We start from the raw sequence: 22,823 nt of genomic DNA, 5'->3' as shown, positions 1-22,823 counted from the left end.
TTACTCAGTTTCACAACAATTGTGCAGAGTAACACTCAAAACCCTCCACCCATCTCAGAGAGTGTCTGCTTATATGTGCTCAACTAAGTCCCCAATTAACACCCTTCAGCTGCACATAATCAAACCATTGATGCACAATTAACAGATTAACACGTACTAACACTGCTGTCAATCTGTCCCATCATCCAGCCATGACCTCTAACCTGTTACCTCAGTAACCTTTTAAAACAAGGAGCTTTTTATCAACTCCCAAGATTTCACAAGTGACCTTCCTCTCATCAGACACTAGGCACCTCTCAAGAACAGGGATGCTGGGAGCCAGTCGTGGGTCAGGGCTGCAGAGATCAGGTAGGGAGTCACACTGACGCAAGGCACCAGGACCTCGAGGTTTTAAAAGATAGTCTTCATGTGTTTGATTTTTGGCTGCAAATGTTAGAGTAACGTAGCATGAATTACAGTCTGCAGGTTCTCCGATCTGGCTGGACCACATAAGCACTCTCAGATCCTGCTCTTATCTGTTTAAACTGCTCACTATTCCAGGATAATCCCTGATAACGATAACCCCCAGCTTCTTTTCTCTGTAAACTGTCTTAAACCCCTCTCCCCTGGTCCCCTCCACCCTTGCCTCCAACAAGCGCGAGGGGCTCAGGACTTCTTTGTTATTCAGATCGAGACCATCCAATCAGCTGCCTCTGCCGTTTCCCTCCCTTCCACAAGCCCACCCGGCCAAGCTTCCTCTAAGCTCCCCCGCCACTCTAGCCCTGAACTCACATCTCTCTCTAGTTCCTTCCCCTCTCCCCTCATGCCCTCGCCGAGTCCTTGCCCTTGAGACCCACCTCCTGTTCCCTCAATCCTATTCCCACTAAACTGCTGATCACCCAACTTCCCCTCCTGGTCCCCACGTTAGCCGTTATTAACGGTTCTCTTTCTTCAGGTATTGTTCCCCTCTCCTTTGTATTTACTGTCATCACTCCCTCCTCAAAACAAACAATCCTTCACCCCCTCCATCTTTGCAAATTAATGCCCCATCTCCAATTTCCCTTTCCTCTCCAAATTCCTTGAACACGTCGCCTTCCAAATCCATGAGCATCTTTCCCAAAACTCCATGTTTGAATTCCTGCAATCAGGTTTTGGCCCTTGCAATAGTACTGAAACAGCCCTTATCAAAATCACCAATGACATCCTCTGTGACTGTGACCAAGGTAAACTATTCCTCCTCTTGCTTCTCCACCTGTCTACAGCCTTTGACCCGGTTGACCACACCGTCCTCTTCCAACACCTCTCCACTGTCATCCAGCTGGGTGGGACTGCACTCACCTGCTTCCATTCTTACCTGTCCAGTTGGAGCCAGAGAACAATGGCTTTTCTTTCCGTTCTCACACCATTAGCTCTGACCCCCTCCTATTTCTCATCTGTATCCTGTCCCTCAGGGACATTATCCAAAAAGAGAGCATCAGTTTCCACACATACACTGTCTCTACCTCACCAGCTCTACCTCACCACCACCTCTCTCAACTCTTCCACTGTTTCTAAATTATCAGACTATTTATCTGTCAGCCAGTACAGGATGAGCAAAAACTATCTCCAACTAAATATTGAGAAGATTAGAGACATTGTTTTTGGTTCCCTCACCACTGACTCCATCCTTCTCCCTGAGGCTGGCTGACTATATGGGAGTAAACCAGACTATTCAGAATCTTGGCGTTATATTTGACCCTGAGATGAACGTTTAGTCACATATCTGAGCCATCACTGAGACCACCTATTACTTCCCCTATAACGTCACCCAAATCTGCCCCTGCCTCAGCTCACCTACACAAACCCTCATTTCTGCTTTTGTTACCTCTAGACCTGACTGTTCCAATCCACTCCTGGCCGGCTTCCCACATTCTACCCTCCATAACCTTGAGGTCATCCAAAACTCTGCTGCCTGTGTTTACTCGCACCAAGTCCAGTTCCTCTATCACTCCTGTGCTTCCTGACCTGCATTGGCTCCCAGTTAAACAATGCATTGATTTTAAAAATTTTCATCCTTGTTTTTAATTCCCTCCATGGCCTCGCCACTCCCTATCTCTGTAATCTCCTCCAGCCACTCGACACTCCCTATCTCTGTAATCTCCTCCAGCCACTCGCCCCTCCCTATATCTGTAATCTCCTCCAGCCACTCGCCACTCCCTATCTCTGTAATCTCCTCCAGCCACTCGCCACTCCCTATCTCTGTAATCTCCTCCAGCCACTCGCCACTCCCTATCTCTGTAATCTCCTCCAGCCCCTCGCCCCTCCCTATATCTGTAATCTCCTCCAGCCCCTCCCTATCTCTGTAATCTCCTCCAGCCCCTCGCCCCTCCCTATCTCTGTAATCTCCTCCAGCCCCTCGCCCCTCCCTATCTCTGTAATCTCCTCCTGCCCCTCGCCCCTCCCTATCTCTAATCTCCTCCTGCCCCTCGCCCCTCCCTATCTCTGTAATCTCCTCCAGCCCCTCGCCCCTCCCTATCTCTAATCTCCTCCAGCCCCTCGCCCCTCCCTATCTCTGTAATCTCCTCCTGCCCCTCGCCCCTCCCTATCTCTAATCTCCTCCTGCCCCTCGCCCCTCCCTATCTCTAATCTCCTCCTGCCCCTCACCCCTCCCTATCTCTAATCTCCTCCAGCCCCTCGCCCCTCCCTATCTCTGTAATCTCCTCCAGCCCCTCGCCCCTCCCTATCTCTGTAATCTCCTCCAGCCCCTCGCCCCTCCCTATCTCTGTAATCTCCTCCAGCCCCTCGCCCCTCCCTATCTCTGTAATCTCCTCCAGCCCCTCCCTATCTCTGTAATCTCCTCCAGCCCCTCGCCCCTCCCTATCTCTGTAATCTCCTCCAGCCCCTTGCCTCTCCCTATCTCTGTAATCTCCTCCTGCCCCTCACCCCTCCCTATCTCTGTAATCTCCTCCAGCCCCTCGCCCCTCCCTATCTCTGTAATCTCCTCCAGCCCCTCGCCCCTCCCTATCTCTGTAATCTCCTCCAGCCCCTCGCCCCTCCCTATCTCTGTAATCTCCTCCAGCCCCTCGCCCCTCCCTATCTCTGTAATCTCCTCCAGCCCCTCGCCCCTCCCTATCTCTGTAATCTCCTCCAGCCCCTTGCCTCTCCCTATCTCTGTAATCTCCTCCTGCCCCTCACCCCTCCCTATCTCTGTAATCTCCTCCAGCCCCTCGCCCCTCCCTATCTCTGTAATCTCCTCCAGCCCCTCGCCCCTCCCTATCTCTGTAATCTCCTCCAGCCCCTCGCCCCTCCCTATCTCTGTAATCTCCTCCAGCCCCTCTCCCCTCCCTATCTCTGTAATCTCCTCCGGCCCCTCGCCCGTCCCTATCTTTGTAATCTCCTCCGGCCCCTCGCCCCTCCCTATCTCTAATCTCCTCTAATTCTGGCCTCTTGAGCATCTCCAATTTTAATCGCTGCACCATTGGCGGCCTTGCCTTTAGCTGCCTCGGCGCTATTATCTGGGATTCCCTCCCTTAAGCTCGCCACCTTTTATCTCTTTCCCTTCTTTAAGATAAAAAAAAATGCAGTGGTGTTTCCAAGTGTCAGAGTAAAATTACAAAATCTGCCGATGATGCCAAGCTTGGAGGTGTGTCAGACAGTGAGGGTAATACAACTCAACTGCAACAGGACATAGTCTAGCATAATGGGCAGACAAATGAGAGAATGGAATTTAATACGGAAAAGTGTGAGGTGATGCATTTTGGCAGAAGAGATAGGGAGAGGCAATATAGATTAAATGGCACAGTTCTAAAGAGTGTGCAAGGACAGAGGGACCTGGGAGTTCATGTGCATAAATCTTTGAAGGTGGCAGGACATATTGAAAGAGTGGTTAGCAAAACATATGGGATCTTGGGCTTCAGAAGTAGAGGCATTGAGTACAAGAGCAGGGAAGTTATGTTGAACCTTTATAAAGCTCTGGTTTGACCACACTGGAGTATTGTGTCCAGTTCTGGTCACCACACTTAAGGAAGGATGTGCGGGTCCTTGAGAGGGTGCGGAGGAGTTTTTTTTAATTCTTTCATGGCATGTGGTGTCACTGGCAAGGCCAGAATTTGTTGCCCATCCTGAATTGTCCTTGAAAACTAATAGGCTGATAGGCCCATTTCAGAGGGCAGTTAAGAGTCAACCACATTGCTGTGGGTCTGGAGTCATATGTAGGTCAGACCAGGTAAGGACAGCAGATTTCCTTCCCTAAAGGACATTAGTGAACCAGATGGGTTTTTATGACAATTGATGGTGGTTTCATGGCATCATTATAAGACTAGCTTTCAATTCCAGATTTTTTTTTTATTAAGTAATGTAATTTAAATTCCACCAGCTGCCATGGTGGGATTTGAACCCAAGTCTCCAGGGCATTAGTCTGGCCTCTGGATTGCTAGTTCAGTGACATTACCACTGTCTCCCCAGGGACATGCTGTGAGAGGCAGAATGGTTCCAGGGATGAGTGATTTTAGCTACAAGGTTAGGTTGGAAAGCTGGAGTTTTCTCCTTGGAGTAAAGGAGATTGAGGGGAGATTTGGTAGAGGTGTACTAGATTATGGCAGGTTTACATAAGGTAGACAACGAAAAACGGTTCCCAGTAGTTGATAGTACAAGGTTTAGGGAACACAGATTTAAGGTTTTGGGCAAGAGGTGAGGGGGGAATGTGAGGAAGAGGTTTTTTTTTACACAGCGAGTGGTAATGACTTGGAACTCGCTGCCTGCAAGGGTGGTGGAAGCAGAGACAATGAATAATTTCAAAAGAAAATTGGATGGGCATTTGAGGGGAATAAACTTGCAGGGCTACGGGGATAGAGCGGGGGAATGGGACTGACTGGATTGCTCCACCGAGAGCCAGCATGGACCTGATGGACCGAATGGCCTCCTTCTGTGCTGTAATGACTCTATACATCTAAGATGCTCCTTAAAACCTACCTCTTTGATCGAGCCTTTGCTCACCTGCTGTAATATCTCCTTATGTGGCTCGGTGTTAAATTTTGTTTGATAATGTGAAGCACCTTGGGACGGTTTGCTGTGTTAAAGGCACTATGTCAATACAAGTTGTTCTTCCTTCCTCCTCCTCTTTATTATTATTATTGGTGCGGCGCTCCCTCAGTACTGACCCTCCGGCGTGGCGCTCCCTCGGTTCTGCCCCTCCAACGGCGTGACACTCCCTCGGTACCTCGGTCTCTGGATTAAAATATGAAACCACAGCTTTCTGACTCAGTGTTACCCACTTTCCAGATACTAACAACACTGAAATAAGGCGCACACACACCCCTCAATGTTCTCATGGAGACACAGTGCATCACACAGAATATAGCAAGACGGAGAGATGATTCCAGTTTGTATTCTTGTCTGTGCTGTGAAATGTTTGACACATATTTGGTGAAGTGAATAATTTGAAAGGCAGGAGGTGAGAGTCTGCCCACCATTTCCATCTGTTATCATCTCAATTCCTCCTCCATTCTCCCATTTCCCTCTTGTTTTATTGCTGTTCTGTGTAATGAATGCAGCTTTTGTTTAAAAAGAGAACAGTTGAAGCCTCAGGCTGGGTCTGGGGCACGACTGGACGGGGTGGCTTGGGGACGGTCTAGTTCTGATGTTCCAGCCATCATGGTGATGGGACTGTGAGGGGCTCAAAGGGAAGTAAGGGTGAAAATTGGAGAGGCACTGGCTATAATCTTCCAGTCCTCCTCAGATACAGGGGTGGTGCCAGAGGACTGGGTATAAGGACAAGCCCAGCAACTGCAGGCCAATCAGTTTAATATCGGTGGTGGGAAAGCTTTTAGAAACGATAATCCGTGACAAAATTAATAGTCACTGGGACAAATGTGGATTAATTCAGGAAAGTCAGCACAGATTTGTTCAGGGCAAGTCACGTTTAACTAACTTGTTTGAGCTTTTTGATAAGGTAACAGAGAGGGTTGATGAGGGTAATGCAGTAGCTGTGGTGTACTTGGACTTCCAGAAAGCGTTTTTGATAAAGTGTCACATAATAAGGTTGTCAGCAAAGTTAAAGCCCATGGAATAAAAGGGACAGTGGATGTGGTTTATTTGGACTTTCAGAAAGCTTTTGACAAAGTCCCACATAAGAAATTAGCGTGTAAAATTAAAACGCTTGGGATTGGGGGGGTAGTGTATTGCGATGGATAGAGAGTTGGTTGGCAGACAGGACGCAAAGTGTAGGAATAAACGGGTCTTTTTCCGAATGGCAGGCAGTGACTAGTGGGTACCGCAGGGATCAGTGCTAGGACCCCAGCTATTCACAATATATATAAATGATTTAGATGAGGGAACTAAATGTAATATCTCCAAATTTGCAGATGACACAATGCTGGGTGGGAGGGTGAGTTGTGAGGAGGATGCAGAGAAGCTCCAGTGTGATTTGGACAGGTTGAGTGAGTGGGCAAATACATGGCAGATGCAGTATAATGTGGATAAATGTGAGATTATCCACTTTGGTGGCAAAAACAGAAAGGCAGATTATTATCTGAACGTCTATAGATTGGGAAAGGGGGGAGGTGCAGCAAGACCTGGGTGTCCTTGTACACCAATCGCTGAAAGTAAACATGCAGGTGCAGCAGGCAGTTAAGAAGGCAAATGGTATGCTGGCCTTCATAGCGAGAGGATTTGAGTACAGGAGTAAGGATGTCTTGCTGCAATTATACAGGGCCTTGGTGAGGCCACACCTGGAATATTGTGTGCAGTTTTGGTCTCCTTATCTGATGAAGGATGTTCTTGCTATGGAGGGAGTGCAGCAAAGGTTCACCAAACTGATTTCTGGGATGGCAGGACTGACGTATGAAGAGAGATTGGGTCGATTAGGCTTGTATGCGCTAGAGTTTAGAAGAATGAGAGGGGATCTCATAGAAACCTACAAAATTATAACAGGACTGGACAGACTAGATGCAGGAAGGATGTTCCCGATGGCAGGGGAGTCCAGGACCAGGGGTCACAGTCTAAGGATAAGGGGTAAGCCATTTAGGACTGAGATGAGGAGGGATTTCTTCACCCAGAGAGTGGTGAACCTGTGGAGTTCTCTACCACCGAAAGCAGTTGAGGCCAAATCACTAAATATATTTAAGAGTTCGATATGGTTCTTAGGGCTAAAGGGATCATGGGTTACGGGGAGAAAGTGGGAACAGGGTACTGAGTTTCGATGATCAGCCATGACAGACCACCCGCATCGACCGAGGCACCGGAAACGACAACGGCAAACCCAGTCCTGTCGACCCTGCAAAGTCCTCCTTACTAACATCTGGCGGCTTGTGTCAAAGTTGGGAGAGCTGTCCCACAGACTAGTCGAGCAACAGCCTGACATAGTCATACTCACGGAATGATACCTGACAGACAATGTCCCAGACGCTACCATCACCATCCCTGGGTATGTCCTGTCACACAGGCAGGACAGACCCAGCAGAGGTGGCGACACAGTGGTATACAGTAGGGAGGGAGTTGCCCTGGGAGCTCTCAACATCGACTCTGGACCCCATGAAGTCTCATGGCATCAGATCAAACATGGACAAGGAAACCTCCTGCTGATTACCACCTACCGCCCTCCCTCAGCTGATGAATCAGTACTCCTCCATGTTGAACACCACTTGGAAGAAGCACTGAGGGTGGCAAGGGCACAGAATGTACTCTGGGCGGGGGACTTCAATGTCCATCAACAAGAGTGGTTGGTAGCACCACTATTGACTGAGCTGGCCGAGTCCGAAAGGACATATCTGCTAGACTGGGTATGCGGCAGGTGGTGAGGGAACCAACAAGAGGGGAAATCATACTTGACCTCGTCCTCACCAATCTGCCTGCCGCAGATGCATCAGTCCTTGACAGTATTGGTAGGAGTGACCACCGCACAGTCCTTGTGGAGACGAAGTCCCGCCTTCACATTGAGGATACCGTCCATCGTGTTGTGTGGCACTATCACGGTGCTAAATGGGATAGATTTTGAACAGATCTAGCAATGCAAAACTGGGCATCCATGAGGCGCTGTGGGCCATCAGCAGCAGCAGAATTGTACTCAACCTCAATCTGTAACCTCATGGCCCGGCATATCCCCCACTCTACCATTACCATCAAGCCAGGAGACCAACCCTGGTTCAATGAAGAGTGCAGGAGGGCGAGCCAGGCGCAGCACCAGGCCGACCTCAAAATGGTGAAGCTACAACACAGGATTATCTGCGTGCCAAACTGTGTAAGCAGCATGCGATAGAGCTAAGCGATCCCATAACCAACGGATCAGATCTAAGCTCTGCATTCCTGCCACATCAAGCCGTAAATGGTGGTGGACAATTAAACAACTAACTGGAGGAGGTGGCTCCACAAATATCCCCATCCTCAATGATGGGGGAGCCCAGCACATCAGTGCGAAAGATAAGGCTGAAGCATTTGCAACAATCTTCAGCCAGCAGTGCCGAGTTGATGATCCATCTTGGCCTCCTCCTGAAGTCCCCAGCATCACTGATGCCAGACTTCAGCCAATTAGATTCACTCCGCATGATATCAAGAAACAACTGAAGGCACTGGATACTGCAAAGGCTATGGGCCCTGACAATATTCTGGCAATAGTACTGAAGACCTGTGCTCCCCTAGCCGAGCTGTTCCAGTGCAGCTACAACACTGGCATCTACCCAGCAATGGAGAAAATTGCCAAGGTATGTCCTGTACACAAAATGCAGGACAAGTCCAACCTGGCCAATTACTGCCCCGTCAGTCTACTCTCAATCATCAGTAAAGTGATGGAAGGGGTTGTCAACAGTGCTATCAAGCAGCACTTGCTTAGCAATAACCTGCTCAGTGACGCTCAATTTGGGTTCTGCCAGGGCCACTCAGCTCCTGACATCATTACGGCCTTGGTCCAAACATGGACAAAAGAGCTGAACTCAAGAGGTGAGGTGAGAGTGACTGTCCTTGACATCAAGGCAGCATTTGACCGAGTCTGGCATCAAGGAGCCCTAGCAAAACTGGAGTCAATGGCAATCAGGGGGAAAACTCTCCACTGGTTGGAGTCATAACTAGCGCAAAGGAAGATGGTTGTGATTGTTGGAGGTCAATCATCTCAGTCCCAGGACATTACTGCAGGTGTTGCTCAGGGTAGTGTCCTAGGCCCAATCATCTTCAGCTGCTTCATCAATGACCTTCCTTCAATCATAAGGTCAGAAGTGGGGATGTTCGCTGATGATTGCACAATGTTCAGCACCTTTCGTGACTCCTCAGATACTGAAGCAGTCCGTGTAGAAATACAGCAAGACCTGGACAATATCCAGGCTTGGGCTGATAAGTGGCAAGTAACATTCACACCACACAAGTGCCAGGCAATGACCATCTCCAACAAGAGACAATCTAACCATCTCCCCTTGACATTCAATGGCATTACCATCGCTGAATCCCCCACTATCAACATCCTGGGGGCTACCATTGACCAGAAACTGAACTGGAGTAGCCATATAAATACCGTGGCAAGAGCAGGTCAGAGGCTAGGAATCCTGCAGCGGGTAACTAACCTCCTGACTCCCCAAAGCCTGTCCACCATCTACAAGGCACAAGTCAGGAGTGTGATGGAATACTCTCCACTTGCCTGGATGGGTGCAGCTCCAACAACACTCAAGAAGGTCGACACTATGCAGAACAAAGCAGCCTGCTTGATTGGCACCCCATCTACCAACATTCACTCCCTCCACCACCGATGCACAGTGACATCAGTGTGAACCATCTACAAGATGCACTGCAGAAACGCACCAAGACTCCTTAGACAGCACCTTCCAAACGCACGACCTCTACCAACTAGAAGGACAAGGGCAGCAAATGCATGGGAACACCACCACCTGCAAGTTCCCCTCCAAGTCACACACTATCCTGACTTGGAACTATTTCGCCGTTCCTTCACTGTCGCTGGGACAAAATCCTGGAACTCCCTTCCTAACAGCACTGTGGGTGTACATACCCCACATGGACTGCAGCGGTTCAAGAAGGCAGCTCACCACCACCTTCTCAAGAGCAATTAGGGATGGGCAATAAATGCTGGCCTGGCCAGTGACGCCCACATCCCATGGATGAATAAAAATAAAGGCGGTGCAGGCTCAAAGGGCCGAATGGCGTACTCCTGCTCCTACTTTTCTGTGTTTCTAAATTAGGGTAAGGCCAATCTTACGAAGCTGAGGAGTGATTTAGCAATAAAAACAAGAAATGCTGGAACCACTGAACAGGTCTGGCAGCATCTGTGGAAAGAGAAGCAGAGTTAACGTTTTGGGTCAGTGACTCTTCTTCGGAACTAGTGATTTAGCAAAATGGGGCTGGAAGCAGCTACTTAAAGGTAAATCAGTGTCAGAACAGTGTGAGGCATTCAAAGGGCAGATTCAAAGGGTTCAGAGTAAACCTGTTCACACAAAAAAAGGGTGGGACGGCCCCATGGATGTCAAGGAGCTTTCAGGGTAGGATGAGGCAGAAAAGGAAAGCTTATGTCAGACACAGAGAACTCAATACTACAGAAAGCCGAGAGGAGTATAGAAAGTGGAGGGGTGAAATCAAAAAGAAAATTGGGAAAGCAAAGAGAGGGCATGAAAGAATATTGGCAAGCAAAATCAGAGTGAACCCAAAGATGTTTTATCAATACATTAAGAGTAAGGGGATACCTAAGGAGAGAGCAGGTCCCATAAAAAAACAAAAAGATAACCTATGTGTAGGGGCGGAAGATGTTGGTATGGTTCGTAATCAATATTTTGCATCTGTCTTCACAAAAGAGGAGGATGTTGGAAGGCATTGTAGTTAAGAGGGGTGTGAAGTATTGGATGTGATAAACATAGGGAGAGAGGAAGTATTAATGGGATTAGCATCCTTGAAAGTGGATAAATCACCTGGGCCGGATGAAATGTACCCCAGGCTGTTAAAAGAAGCAAGAGAGGAAATAGCAGAGGATCTGACCATCATTTTCCAGTTTTCACTGGATACAGGTGTGGTGCCGGTGAATTGGAGAACTGCGAACATTGTACATTTATTTATAAAGGGAGCGAAGGATAGACTGAATAATTACAGGCCAGTCAGTCTAACCTCAGTAGTGGGCAAATTATTGGAATCAATTCTACGAGACAGCATTAACTGTCACTTAGAAAGGCAAGACGTAATCAAGGATAGTCAGCATAGATTTGTTAAGGGAAGGTCGTGTCTGACCAACTTGATTGAATTTTTTGAGGAGGGAACAAGAAGGATTGATGAGGGTAGTGTAATTGATGTAGTCTACATGGATTTTAGCAAGGCTTTTGACAAAGTCCCACATGGCAAGCTGGATACAAAATTGGCTTGGTGGCAGGAAACAAAGGGTGTTCCGAAGAAGGGTCACTGACCCGAAACGTTAACTCTGCTTCTCTTTCCACAGATGCTGCCAGACCTGCTGAGTGAATCCAGCATTTCTTGTTTTTGAACAAAGGGTAATTGTTGACCGGTGGTTTTGCAACTGGAGGGCTGTTTCAGTGGGGTTCTGCAGGGCTCAGTACTGGGTCCCCTGCTTTTTGTGGTATATATCAATGATTTGGACTTAAATGTCGAGGGCATGATAAAGAAGTTTGTAGATGACACCAAATCAGATGGGCAGAGCTAGCCTAGATGAGGAGTACATGGAATGTTTTCGGGATAATTTCTTGGAACGATATGTTCTGGAGCCAACCAGAGAGCAGGCTATACTAGACCTGATATTGTGCCATGAGACAGGATTAATGAATGACCTCATAGTTAAGGCACCCCTGGGTAGCAGCAATCATAATATGATTGAATTTTACATTCAGTTTGAGGGAGAGAAGAGTGGGTCCAAGAATAGGATTTTAAACTTAAATAAGGGCAATTATGAGGGCATGAAAGCAGAGCTAGCTAACGTGAACTGGCAAATCAGGTTAAGGGATAGGTCAATAGAGATGCAGTGGCAGACAATTAAGGGGATATTTCAGAATGCACAGAATAGATATATTTCAACGAGAAAGAAAAATTCCAAGGGTGGGACCCACCAGCCGTGGTTAACTAAAACAGTTGAAGATAGTATCAAACTTAAAGAAAAAGCCTATAATTGTGCAAAGATGGGAGGCAGGTCAGAAAATTAGACAAAATATAAAAAATAGCAAAGAATGACTAAAAGATTGATAAGGAAGGTAATATTAGAGTACGAGAGAAAGCTAGCTAGAAATATAAAGACAGATAGTAAGAGTTTCTATAGATATTTAAAAAAGAAAAGAGTTAACAAAGTGAGCATTGATCCTATAAAGAGTGAGTCTGGGGAATTAATAATGGATAAAAAGGAGATGGCAGATGAATTGAACAGATATTTTGCATCGGTCTTCACTATTGAGGATACAAGTAACATTCCAGTATTAGCTGTAAGTCAGGAATTGGAAGGGAGCGAGGAACGCAAGAAAATTACAATCACCAGGGAAGTGGTACTGAACAAATTGTTGGAGCTGCGGGCTGACAAGTCCCCAGGTCCTGATGGACTTCATCCTCGGGTGTTAAAAGAAGTGGCTAGTGAGATAGTTGATGCATTAGTTTTAATTTTCCAAAATTCCCTAGATTCAGGGAAGGTTCCGTTAGATTGGAAAATTGCAAAAATTTCCTAATTTTCTTTATTCAAAAAAGGAAGGAGACAGAAAGCAGGAAACTACAGGCCAGTTAGCTTAACATCTGTCTTAGGGAAAATGTTCGAAGTTATTATTAAAGATGTTCTAGCAGGGCATTTAGAAAAATTCAGCGTAATCAGGCAGAATCAATATGGTTTTGTGAAAGGGAAATCGTGTTTAACCAATTTATTGGAGTTCTTTGAGGGAGTTACATGTGCTGTGGATAAAGAGGAACTAGTGGATGTATTGTACTTAGATTTCCAGAAGGCATTTGATAAGGTGCCACATCAAAGGTTATTGCAGAAAATAAAAGCTCATGGTGTAGGGGGTAACATATTGGCATGGATAGAAGATTGGTTAGCTAACAGGAAACAGAGAGTAGGCATAAATGGGTCATTTTCTGGTTGGCAAGATGTAACGAGTGGTGTGCCTCAGGGATCTGTGCTGGGGGTCTCAACTTTTTACAATTTATATAAATGACTTAGCTGAAGGGACCGAAGGTATTGTTGCTAAATTTGCTGATGACACAAAGATAGGTAGGAAAGTAACTTATGAAGAGGACATAAGGAGGTTACAAAGTGACATAGATAGGTTAAGTGAGTGGGCAAAGACCTGGCAAATGGAGTATAATGTGGGAAATTGTCCACTTTGGCAGGAAGAGTAAAAAAAGAAGCATATTATCTAAATGGTGAGAGATTCCAGAGCTCTGAGATGCAGAGGGATCTGGGTGTCCTACTGCAGGGATCATAAGAAGTACAGCAAATAATTAGGAAAATTAATAGAATGTTATCATTTATTGCGTGGGGAACTGAATACAAAAGTAGGGGGGTTATGCTGCAGTTATACAGGGCATTGGTGTGACCACAACTGGAGTACTGTGTACAGTACTGGTCTCCTTATTTAAGGAAGGATATAAATGCGTGGGAGGCAGTACTGAGAAGGTTTACTAGACTAATACCTGGAATGGTTGGGCTGTCTTACGAGGGAAGATTGGACAGGCTAGGCTTGTATCCACTGGCGTTTAGAAGAGTAAGAGGCGACTTGATTGAAACATATAAGATCCTGAGGGGTCTTGACAGGGTGGATGTGGAAAGGATGTTTCCCTTTGTGGGAGAATTTAGAACCGTTTAAAAATAAGGAGTCGCCCATTTAAGACAGAGATGAGGAGAATTTTTTTCTCTGAGGGTCGTGAGTCTTTGGAATTTTCTTCATCAAAAGGCAGTGGAAGCAGAGTCTTTGAATATTTTTAAGGCAGAGGTAGATAGATTCTTGATGAGCGAGGGGGTGGAAGGTTATCGGGGGTAGGTGGAAATGTGGAAATAATCAGTTCAGCCATGAACTTATTGAATGGTGGAGCAGGCTCGAAGGGCCGAGTGGCCTACTCCTCCTCCTAATTCATATGTTCCTATGTAAAAATTGGCTGCACGGTTGATAGTGAGGAGGGAAACTATAGACTGCAGGAAGATATCAATGGACTGATCATTTGGGCAGAAAAGTGGCAAATGGAATTCAACCCAGAAAAGTGTGAGGTGATGCATTTGGGGAAGTCAAGCAAGGCAAAGAAATACACAATAAATGAGAGAACTGAGAGGTGTAGAGGAAGTAAGGGGCCTTGGAGTGAATGTCCACAGATCCCTGACGGTAGCAGGACAGGTCGATAAGGTTGTTAAGAAGGCATATGCAATCCTTTCATTTGTTAGCCGAGGCATAGAATATGAACAGGGAGGTTATGCTGGAACTCTATCAAACATTAGTTCGGCCACAACTTGAGTACTGTGTGCAGTTCTGGTCACTTAATTACAGAAAGGATGTAATTGCACTAGAGAGGGTACAGAGGAGATTTACGAGGATGTTGCCAGGACTGGAAAAATGCAGCTATGAGTAAAGATTGGATAGGCTGAGGTTGTTCTCTTTGGATCAGAGGAGGCTGAGGGGAGATCCGATTGAGATGTACAAAATTTTAGGGGCCTGGATAGAGTGGATGGGAAGGACCTATTTCCCTTAGCAGAGACGTCAGTGACTAAGGAGCATAGATTTAAAGTGATTAGTAGAAGGATTAGAGGGGAGATGAGGAAAGCTTTTTCACTCCGAGGGTGGTAGGAGTCTGGAACTCAGTGCCTGAAAAGGTGGTGGAGGCAGAAACCCTCGATTCATATAAAAGGTGGCTGCAGATGCACCTGAAATTCAATTATCTCCAGGGATACGGACCAAGTGCTGGGAAATGGGATTAGGCTGGGTGGTTCATTTTTCAGTAGGCGCAGACATGATGGGCAGAATAGCCTCCTGTGCAATAAATTTTTCTATATTTTCTCAATATTCTAAATATCTGAAAGGGAGGAATGTGCTGGGATGTGGGGAGATGGCGGGGGAGTGGCAGTACGTGAATTGGTCCTTAGGAGGGTCAGCAGAGAGACGATGGTTTGAATGGCTGCCTTTTGTAAAGATTCTATTGTGATTCTACATTAATGACCTAGACTTACTTGTGTATACAGGGCACTGTTTCAAAAATTGCAGATGACACAAAACTTGGAAGTATTGTGGACTGGGAGGAGGATACTGATAAACTTCAGGAGCATATAGACACGCTGGTGAAATGGGTGGACAAGTGGCAGATGAAATTTGATTTAGAGAAGTGTGAAGTGATACATTTTGGTTGGAAGAACCAGGAAAGATAACGTAAAATAAAGGGTACAGTTCTAAAGGGGATGCAGGAGCAGAATGACCTTGGAGTAAAAAATCATTGGTGGTGACAGGACAGGTTGAGAAAGTGGTTACAAAGGGATATGGGATGCTGGGTTTTATAAATAGAGGCATGGAGCTCAAAAGCAAGGAGATTATGAGAAACCTTTATAAAACACTGGTTCGGCCTCAACTGGAGTATTTCATTCAATTCTGGGGACCACATTTTCGGAAGGATGTGGTACAGAACCAGTTTCTACCCTAAGGGGGCGAGAGCTCTACTTGTCAAAAAAGACAGCCAGGAACAACTGAAGAGGGAAGAGGCAACATAAAAACTAAAAAGAAAAAGCAAACAAAAATGCAAATCAGCAGAGAACCCAGCGAATGGGAAAGATACAAAGAATAACAAAGGATGATAAAACAGAAAGCAAGAGAATATGAAATGGAAACTTGCAGGGACACCAAAATCAACACGGAAAACTTTTACAATTTCATTAGGAAAAAGAGGGTCGGATCACTTCTACACACAAAGGTTGGTAGAAATTTGGAAGATTCATCCGTGGCTAACTAAAGATGTTAAAGATAGTATTAGATTACAAGAAGAGGCTTATAATGTTGCAAAGAATAAGCCTGAGGATTGGGAGTGTTTTAGAAACCAGTAAAGTGAGAGCAAAAAGTTGATAAGGGAAAAAATAAAATGAGAGTAGACTAGCCAGGAATATAAAAACAGATTGTAAGAGCTTTTACAAATATATAAAAAGGAGAGAAGCTAAGTTAAACGTTGGCCCCATAAAGACTGAGACAGGAGAAATTATCATAGGAAATGAGGAAATGGCAGAGCCATTGAACAAATATTTTATCTGTCTTCACAGGCACAAAATAAACATACCAAAAATAGCCGGGAGCCAAGAATCCAGTCAGAGTGAGGACTTTCAAATAATTAACATCAGTAAAGAAAAAGTACTGGAAAAATTAATGGGACTGAAAGCCAACAAATCCCCAGGACCTGATGGTCTACATCCTAGGGCCCTAAAAGAGGGAGCTGCAGAGATAGTGGATGCGCTAGTTATGATTTTCCTAAATTCCCTAGATTCTAGAACAGTCCCAGTGGATTGGAAGTTCGCAAATGTCACACTGATATTCAAGAAAGGAGAGAAAATGCTGGAATCTATTATTAAAGTGTAAACAAGGAACTTAGAAATTTAAAATATGATTAAGCAGAGTCAACATGCTTTTATGAAAGGGAAATTGTGTCTGACAAATTTTAGTTTTAGAAGATGTAACTAGCAAGGTAGATAAAGGGGAACTAGTAGATGTAGTATATTTGGATTTCCAAAAGACATTTGATAAGGTGCCACACAAAATATTTGTAATAGTAGGCATCTGTCCGTCTAGGGAGACGATGGACTGTGCCCGGGGTGTATGTCACTTCTGAGTTCAACATCACCTGTTGTAGCGGTAGAGGCCAACTTGTGAGTAGCAATCCCTTCCACAGCTGGCACAGATGAATATCCTTGGCCTGAGGTCGACTGATGTTTTTCCTTCCACCAGGCTCTCTTTTCCACCATCTGGTCGTTTCTTTTGTCTTCTGCTTTTTCCACCCGCTTCCTGACTGCCATCCTCCAGGATCTCTGGTCAGCAGCAAGGACCTCCCATGCATTGACTCCAATCCTGGTCTACTTGAGGTCTCGCTTGCAGACATCCTTGTATCACAGATGTGGGCGACCTGTTGATTTCGTACCAATAGCAAGCTCGCCTTCGAACATGTCTTCGGGGATGCGGCCATCATCCATTCAGCACACATGATGCAGCCAATGGCGTCACCGCTGACTCGAGGGCAAACATGCTGGGGATCCCTACACGCTGGTGTACTTCTGTATTTGGCACTCCGTCCTGCCAGGAGATGCTCAATATCCATCTGAGGCAGTGGAGGTGGAAGCTGTTCAGCTGCTTTTCTTGCCTTGTATAAGTTGTTGATGCTTCTCCACTATAAAGGAGGGTGCTGAGAACACAAGCCTGGTACACGTGGAGCTTTGTATTTTCGGTCAGTTTGCTGTTGGTCCACACTCGTCTTCTCAACTTTGACAATGACAGCTGCAGCATTGACAATCCTGGTGCTGATTTCAGCATCAAGGGACAGATTGCCGGTGATTGTTGATCCAGGGTATGTGAAGCTGTCGATGATCTTCAAAGTGAGGTTGATGGAAGGTGGAGTCTCTGCATCCTGGCCCATAACTTTGATCTTCCTGACACTGATTGTCAGTCCAAACTCCTTGCAGGCCAGGGAGAACCAATCTACAAGCTGCTGTAAGTGAACTTCATTATGGGATGTCAGCGCAGCATCATCAGCAACAGCAACTCATGGACTAGGACTTTACATACTTTGGTCTTGGTGTGCAGTCTTGCCAAGTTGAACAGCTTGGCGACAGCTCTGGCATGTAGGTGGATGCCCCCATACGAGTTGCCGAAAGCGTGCAATAACAGCATGGAGCAGAATATGCCAAAGAGAGTTGGTGCCAGGACACAGCCCTGCTTTACCCCGCTGCTGATCTTGAAAGCATCTGATGTTGCTCCATTGTAATTGACGGAACTGTGCATGTTCTCGTGGAAAGAAGAGATGACACCCAAGAGTTCAGGAATGCAGGCTATTTCCCACAGCAGTTTGAAGAGCTCATTTCTGCTAACGAGTTTAAAGTCCTTGGTGAAGTCTATAAAGGCAATGTAGAGCGGTCTGCGCTGGTTGCAGTACTTCTCCTGGAACTGCCGAAGTGAGAAATTTATGTTGACTGTCGATCTGCCAGCTCTGAAGCTGCACTGAGACTCTGGATAGAGGCATGACACCAGGGTCAGCAATCTGGTCAGAGTAACGTGAGCAAAGACCTTCCCCACAATATTGAGCATGGAGATGGCTCGGTAATTGCTGCAGTCACTGTGATTGCCCTTATTGTTGTACAAGGTGACAATGTTTGCATCATGCATGTCTTGAGGCACAGATCTTTCCTTCTAACAGAGACATAAATTCATGGAGATGCTGCAGCAGTGACGGTTTTCCAGTTGGCATACCGTCATTTCCTGGCACTTTACCACTGGCAAGACGGTCAATGACCTTGTTGAGCTCTACTATGGTGTGCTCACTGTCCAGCTCCTCCATGACAGCGAAGTCTGGAATAGTGCTCAGAGCTACTTCAGCGACAACGTTCTCCTGTTGCGTAGAGTTCGAGGTAATGCTCCACTCACCTTTCTATCTACTTGCTAGGTTCAGTGATTATCACTCCTGTCTTTGTCTAGAGGGAGCTGATTTAGTTATGGTTGGGCCCGTTGCTTTCTTAATTCCTTCATACTTCCCTCTAGCATCCCCGGATTCAGCAGCAGATTGTATGCTGTTGCAGAGTTTTAACCGGTATTGATTGGTGCAGTGCCGAGCAGTCTGCGGAGGCTTGTTTCTGGCAGCTCTGAGAGCATCTAGATTTTGGTTGCTGGGAACTTGCTTGTTGCTCAGGAGGGCTTTCCTCTTAGTTACAGTCACTGGCTCCATTTCAGTCCCATAAACCTCAAACCAGTCAGCATTCCTCCCATCTCTATTCCCATATACAGTGAGTGCAGCGTTATAGATGGTGATGTGGAGATGATCCCATTTTGATTCCGCACTCGGGCCTTGGGCACTGTTGTCCAAAAGAGCTTGATCAAGGATGTTGAGGAACTCCAGGGTCTTTTCTGGGTCAGTGGTTCGGCAAGTGTTGATCCGAAGATGACCTTTCATCTTGGAGTGGTGTAGCTTCCTTGGCTGAAGCCAAAGCATTCGATAAGGTGCACACAAAAGGTTAATACTCAAGATAAGGGTACATGGAGTTGGGGATAATATATTAGCATGGATAGAGGATTGGTTAAAGGATAGGAAACAGAAAGTAGGGATAAACTGGTCATTTTCAGGTTGGTAGACTGTGACTAGTGGAGTCAGCTTTTTACCATCTATATCAATAACTTAGATGAAGAGATGGAGAGTAATGTATCAAAGTTTGCTGATGCTACGAAGCTAGGTGGGAATGTAAGCTGTGAGTAGGATGCAGAGTTTGCAAAGGGCTATAGACAGGTTAAGCGAGCGGGCAACAAAGTGGCAGATTTTTTTAAATTTTATTTTTTTATTTAGAGATACAGCACTGAAACAGGCCCTTCAGCCCACCGAGTCTGTGCCGACCAAGAACCACCCATTTATACTAATCCTACAGTAATCCCATATTCCCTACCACCTGCCTACACTAGGGGCAATTTACAATGGCTAAATTACCTATTGCCTGCAAGTCTTTGGCTGTGGGAGGAAACCGGAGCACCCGGCGAAAACCCACGCAGACACAGGGAGAACTTGCAAACTCCGCACAGGCAGTACCCAGAATTGAACCCGGGTCCCTGGAGCTGTGAGGCTGCGGTGCTAACCACTGCGCCACTGTGCCGCCCCATGGACTATAATGTGGGGAAATGTGAGGTTATTCACTTTGGTCATAAGAACGGAAAAGCAAAATATTTTTAAATAATGCAAACGTTATTAAATGTGATGTTCAGAGAGATCTGGATGTCCTCGAACGAGAAGTACACAGTTAACATGCTGGTACAGCAAGCATTTGGAAGCCTCTATTGCAAGGAGATTGGAGTACAAGAATAAGGAAGTCTTGCTGCAATTGTATAGGGCTTTGGTGAGCCCACACCTGGAGTACTGTGCGCAGCATTCATTTCCATATCTAAGGAAGGATATACTCACCTTGGAGGTGGTACAGTGAAGGTTCAGTAGATTTGTTCCTGGGATGAGAGGGTTGTCTGATGACGAGAGACTGAATAATTTGAGCCTGTCTTCCCTGGATTTCAGAAGAATGAGAGGTGAACTCATTGAAACATAAAGTTCTGAGACGGTTTGACGGGGTAGATGCTGGGAGGGTGTTTCCCCTAGCTGGGGAATCTAGAACATGGGGCAGTCTCAGAATAAGGGGCTGATCATTTAGGACTGAGGTGAGAAATTTCTTCGCTCAGTGGGTTGTGTATCTTGGGAATTCTCTCCCCCAGAGGGCTGCGGAGCCTCAGTCACCGAGTATGTTCAAGACTGAGATTGATAGATTTTTGGGTGCTCAGGAAATTGAGGGATAATGCAGGAAAATGGAGTTGAGGTAGAAGATTGGTCATATTCTCACTGAATGGTAGGACAGGCTCAAGGGGCCGAATGGCCACCACCTCCTACTATTTCCTGTGCTCTCGTGTTCTGCAAATGCCAATTGATGCTCAATCAATTGTTCATTTTAAATCTGAGATTGATAGATTTTTGTTCGCCAAAGGTATAAAGGGATATATGGAGTTAGGTTGCAGATCAGTCATGATCTCACTGAATGTAGGAACAGACTCAAGGGGCTGAATGTTCCTGTGCACCTGCTCGGAGACTCCTCACCACTCTGCTTTGATTCCCCAGGTATGGACGTGATAAACAGCGCGCTGGAGAACACGATCCTGAGCAGCAGCAAACAGAGCTGGACACCAGTCATCGTCAATGTGGCTTCAGCAACTCTTACTATCATCAGTGAGGAGGTGAGGGGGTCAGTGAAAGGGGCTGCAATCACCTGATGAGGGAGTTACAGCATTTCACAGGAACATGTCCTTATTCAAAAGCACAGATAAACATGGGGGCGGAGGTGAACTCAAATGAAAACGTACCAAACCACCTAAACACTGAGGAGTCTCCATCATCAGAACCATCACTGGGCTCCCAGTCTCTCTCTCTCTCAAATATCTGCGCACCGATTGATGTCTCTGTCTTACAATTTGGAACTTACTGGGGAAGCATGATGAGAATTGGCCATTCTTACAAGGGCCTCCCACAGCCCGTGCCCATTCCCCCATCACTGACTCTACCCACCCATTCACTCCCCTCCGACAGCCCGTGTCTGCACTCTCTGCTCAGTCTGTTGACCCTCCAGTGGTTCCCCATTTCTCTCCCTCCATTAACGTGCTGTTTTGCTGTTTGATTCTCAGAGTGAAGAGGTTCTATCAGAATGCCGGGTGCGTTTTCTTTCCTTTATGGGTGTAGGCCGTGATGTCCATTCCTTTGCCTTCATAATGGCGGCTGGTCCGGACCAGTTTGACTGTCACATGTTCTGGTGTGAGCCCAATGCTGCTGGCCTATCGGAGGCTGTGCAGGCAGCCTGCATGGTGAGAGGAGTCTTTGGGGAGCGCTGGAGAAGGGGGTGTGGTGTAGGGAGGGCAGTGGGGCGGATGGGGAAACACAGGGGAGGGGGGAAGGCAGAGGAGGAGCAGAGGCTGTGGAAGGGCGGGGGAGGGGAAGGCAATGGAGGGGAGGGCAGTGCGGACAGAGGAGGAAGAGCTGTGGGGGGTGGGGGGAGGGGATAGGGAGAAGGGGGTGTGGGGAGGGGATAGGGTGAGGGGGGTGTGGGGAGGGGATAGGGCGAGGGGTGTGGGGAGGGGATAGGCGAGGGGGGTGTGGGGAGGGGATAGGGAGAGGGGGGTGTGGGGAGGGGATAGGGAGAGGGGGGTGTGGGGAGGGGATAGGGAGAGGGGGGTGTGGGGAGGGGATAGGGAGAGGGGGGCGGAGGAGGGGATAGGGAGAGGGGGGCGGAGGAGGGGATAGGGAGAGGGGGGCGGAGGAGGGGATAGGGAGAGGGGGCGGAGGAGGGGATAGGGAGAGGGGGGCGGAGGAGGGGATAGGGAGAGGGGGCGGAGGAGGGGATAGGGCGGGGGTGTGTGGGGAGGGGATAGGGCGGGGGTGTGTGGGGAGGGGATGGGGAGGGGATAGGGAGGGGGTGTGTGGGGAGGGGATAGGCGAGGGGGGTGTGGGGAGGGGATAGGGCGAGGGGTGTGGGGAGGGGATAGGCGAGGGGGGTGTGGGGAGGGGATAGGGCGAGGGGGGTGTGGGGAGGGGATAGGGAGAGGGGGGTGTGGGGAGGGGATAGGGAGAGGGGGGCGGGGGAGGGGATAGGGAGAGGGGGGCGGAGGAGGGGATAGGGAGAGGGGGGCGGAGGAGGGGATAGGGAGAGGGGGCGGAGGAGGGGATAGGGCGGGGGTGTGTGGGGAGGGGATAGGGCGGGGGTGTGTGGGGAGGGGATGGGGAGGGGATAGGGAGGGGGTGTGTGGGGAGGGGATAGGGAGAGGGGGGCGGAGGAGGGGATAGGGAGAGGGGGGCGGAGGAGGGGATAGGGAGAGGGGGCGGAGGAGGGGATAGGGCGGGGGTGTGTGGGGAGGGGATAGGGCGGGGGTGTGTGGGGAGGGGATAGGGAGGGGGTGTGTGGGGAGGGGATAGGGAGAGGGGGGCAGAGGAGGGGATAGGGCGGGGGGGCGGAGGAGGGGATAGGGCGGGGGGGGCAGTGTCTGGTTAAGATGCTCCACCTGCCCTGGTGTGTGGGGCTCGATGAACCGTCTTGTAGAATCGGATCTTTCATCGATCTTGTGTTCTCCTTGTTTGCCAGCTGCGATATCAGAAGTGTTTGGACGCACGGCCCCCAGGACTTGGGAACTCGCTGACTGTCCCGTGCGCAGACTCCGTTGCCAGGAGAGTCA

At 47.7% G+C, this 22,823-nt stretch overlaps 1 protein-coding gene across 1 annotated transcript in view; it reads left to right on the top strand.

Annotated features, from left to right (window-relative positions):
• The window catches only part of LOC137371060 (amyloid beta precursor protein binding family B member 1-like), an 87,559-nt gene that overhangs the window by 61,320 nt on the left and 3,416 nt on the right, over nt 1-22,823 (top strand). The window contains exons 12-15 of the mRNA XM_068032959.1: nt 283-348; nt 20,725-20,840; nt 21,285-21,461; nt 22,733-22,819. Of these exons, the coding sequence (XP_067889060.1) occupies nt 283-348; nt 20,725-20,840; nt 21,285-21,461; nt 22,733-22,819 (446 nt within the window). The remainder of the gene's footprint in view (nt 1-282; nt 349-20,724; nt 20,841-21,284; nt 21,462-22,732; nt 22,820-22,823) is intronic.

This window comes from Heterodontus francisci, chromosome 6, assembly GCF_036365525.1.
Source record: "Heterodontus francisci isolate sHetFra1 chromosome 6, sHetFra1.hap1, whole genome shotgun sequence".
Classification (NCBI taxonomy): domain Eukaryota; kingdom Metazoa; phylum Chordata; class Chondrichthyes; order Heterodontiformes; family Heterodontidae; genus Heterodontus; species Heterodontus francisci.
The sequence above is the reverse complement of the archived record's forward strand: the minus strand, read 5'-3'. Positions and strand labels throughout refer to the sequence as shown.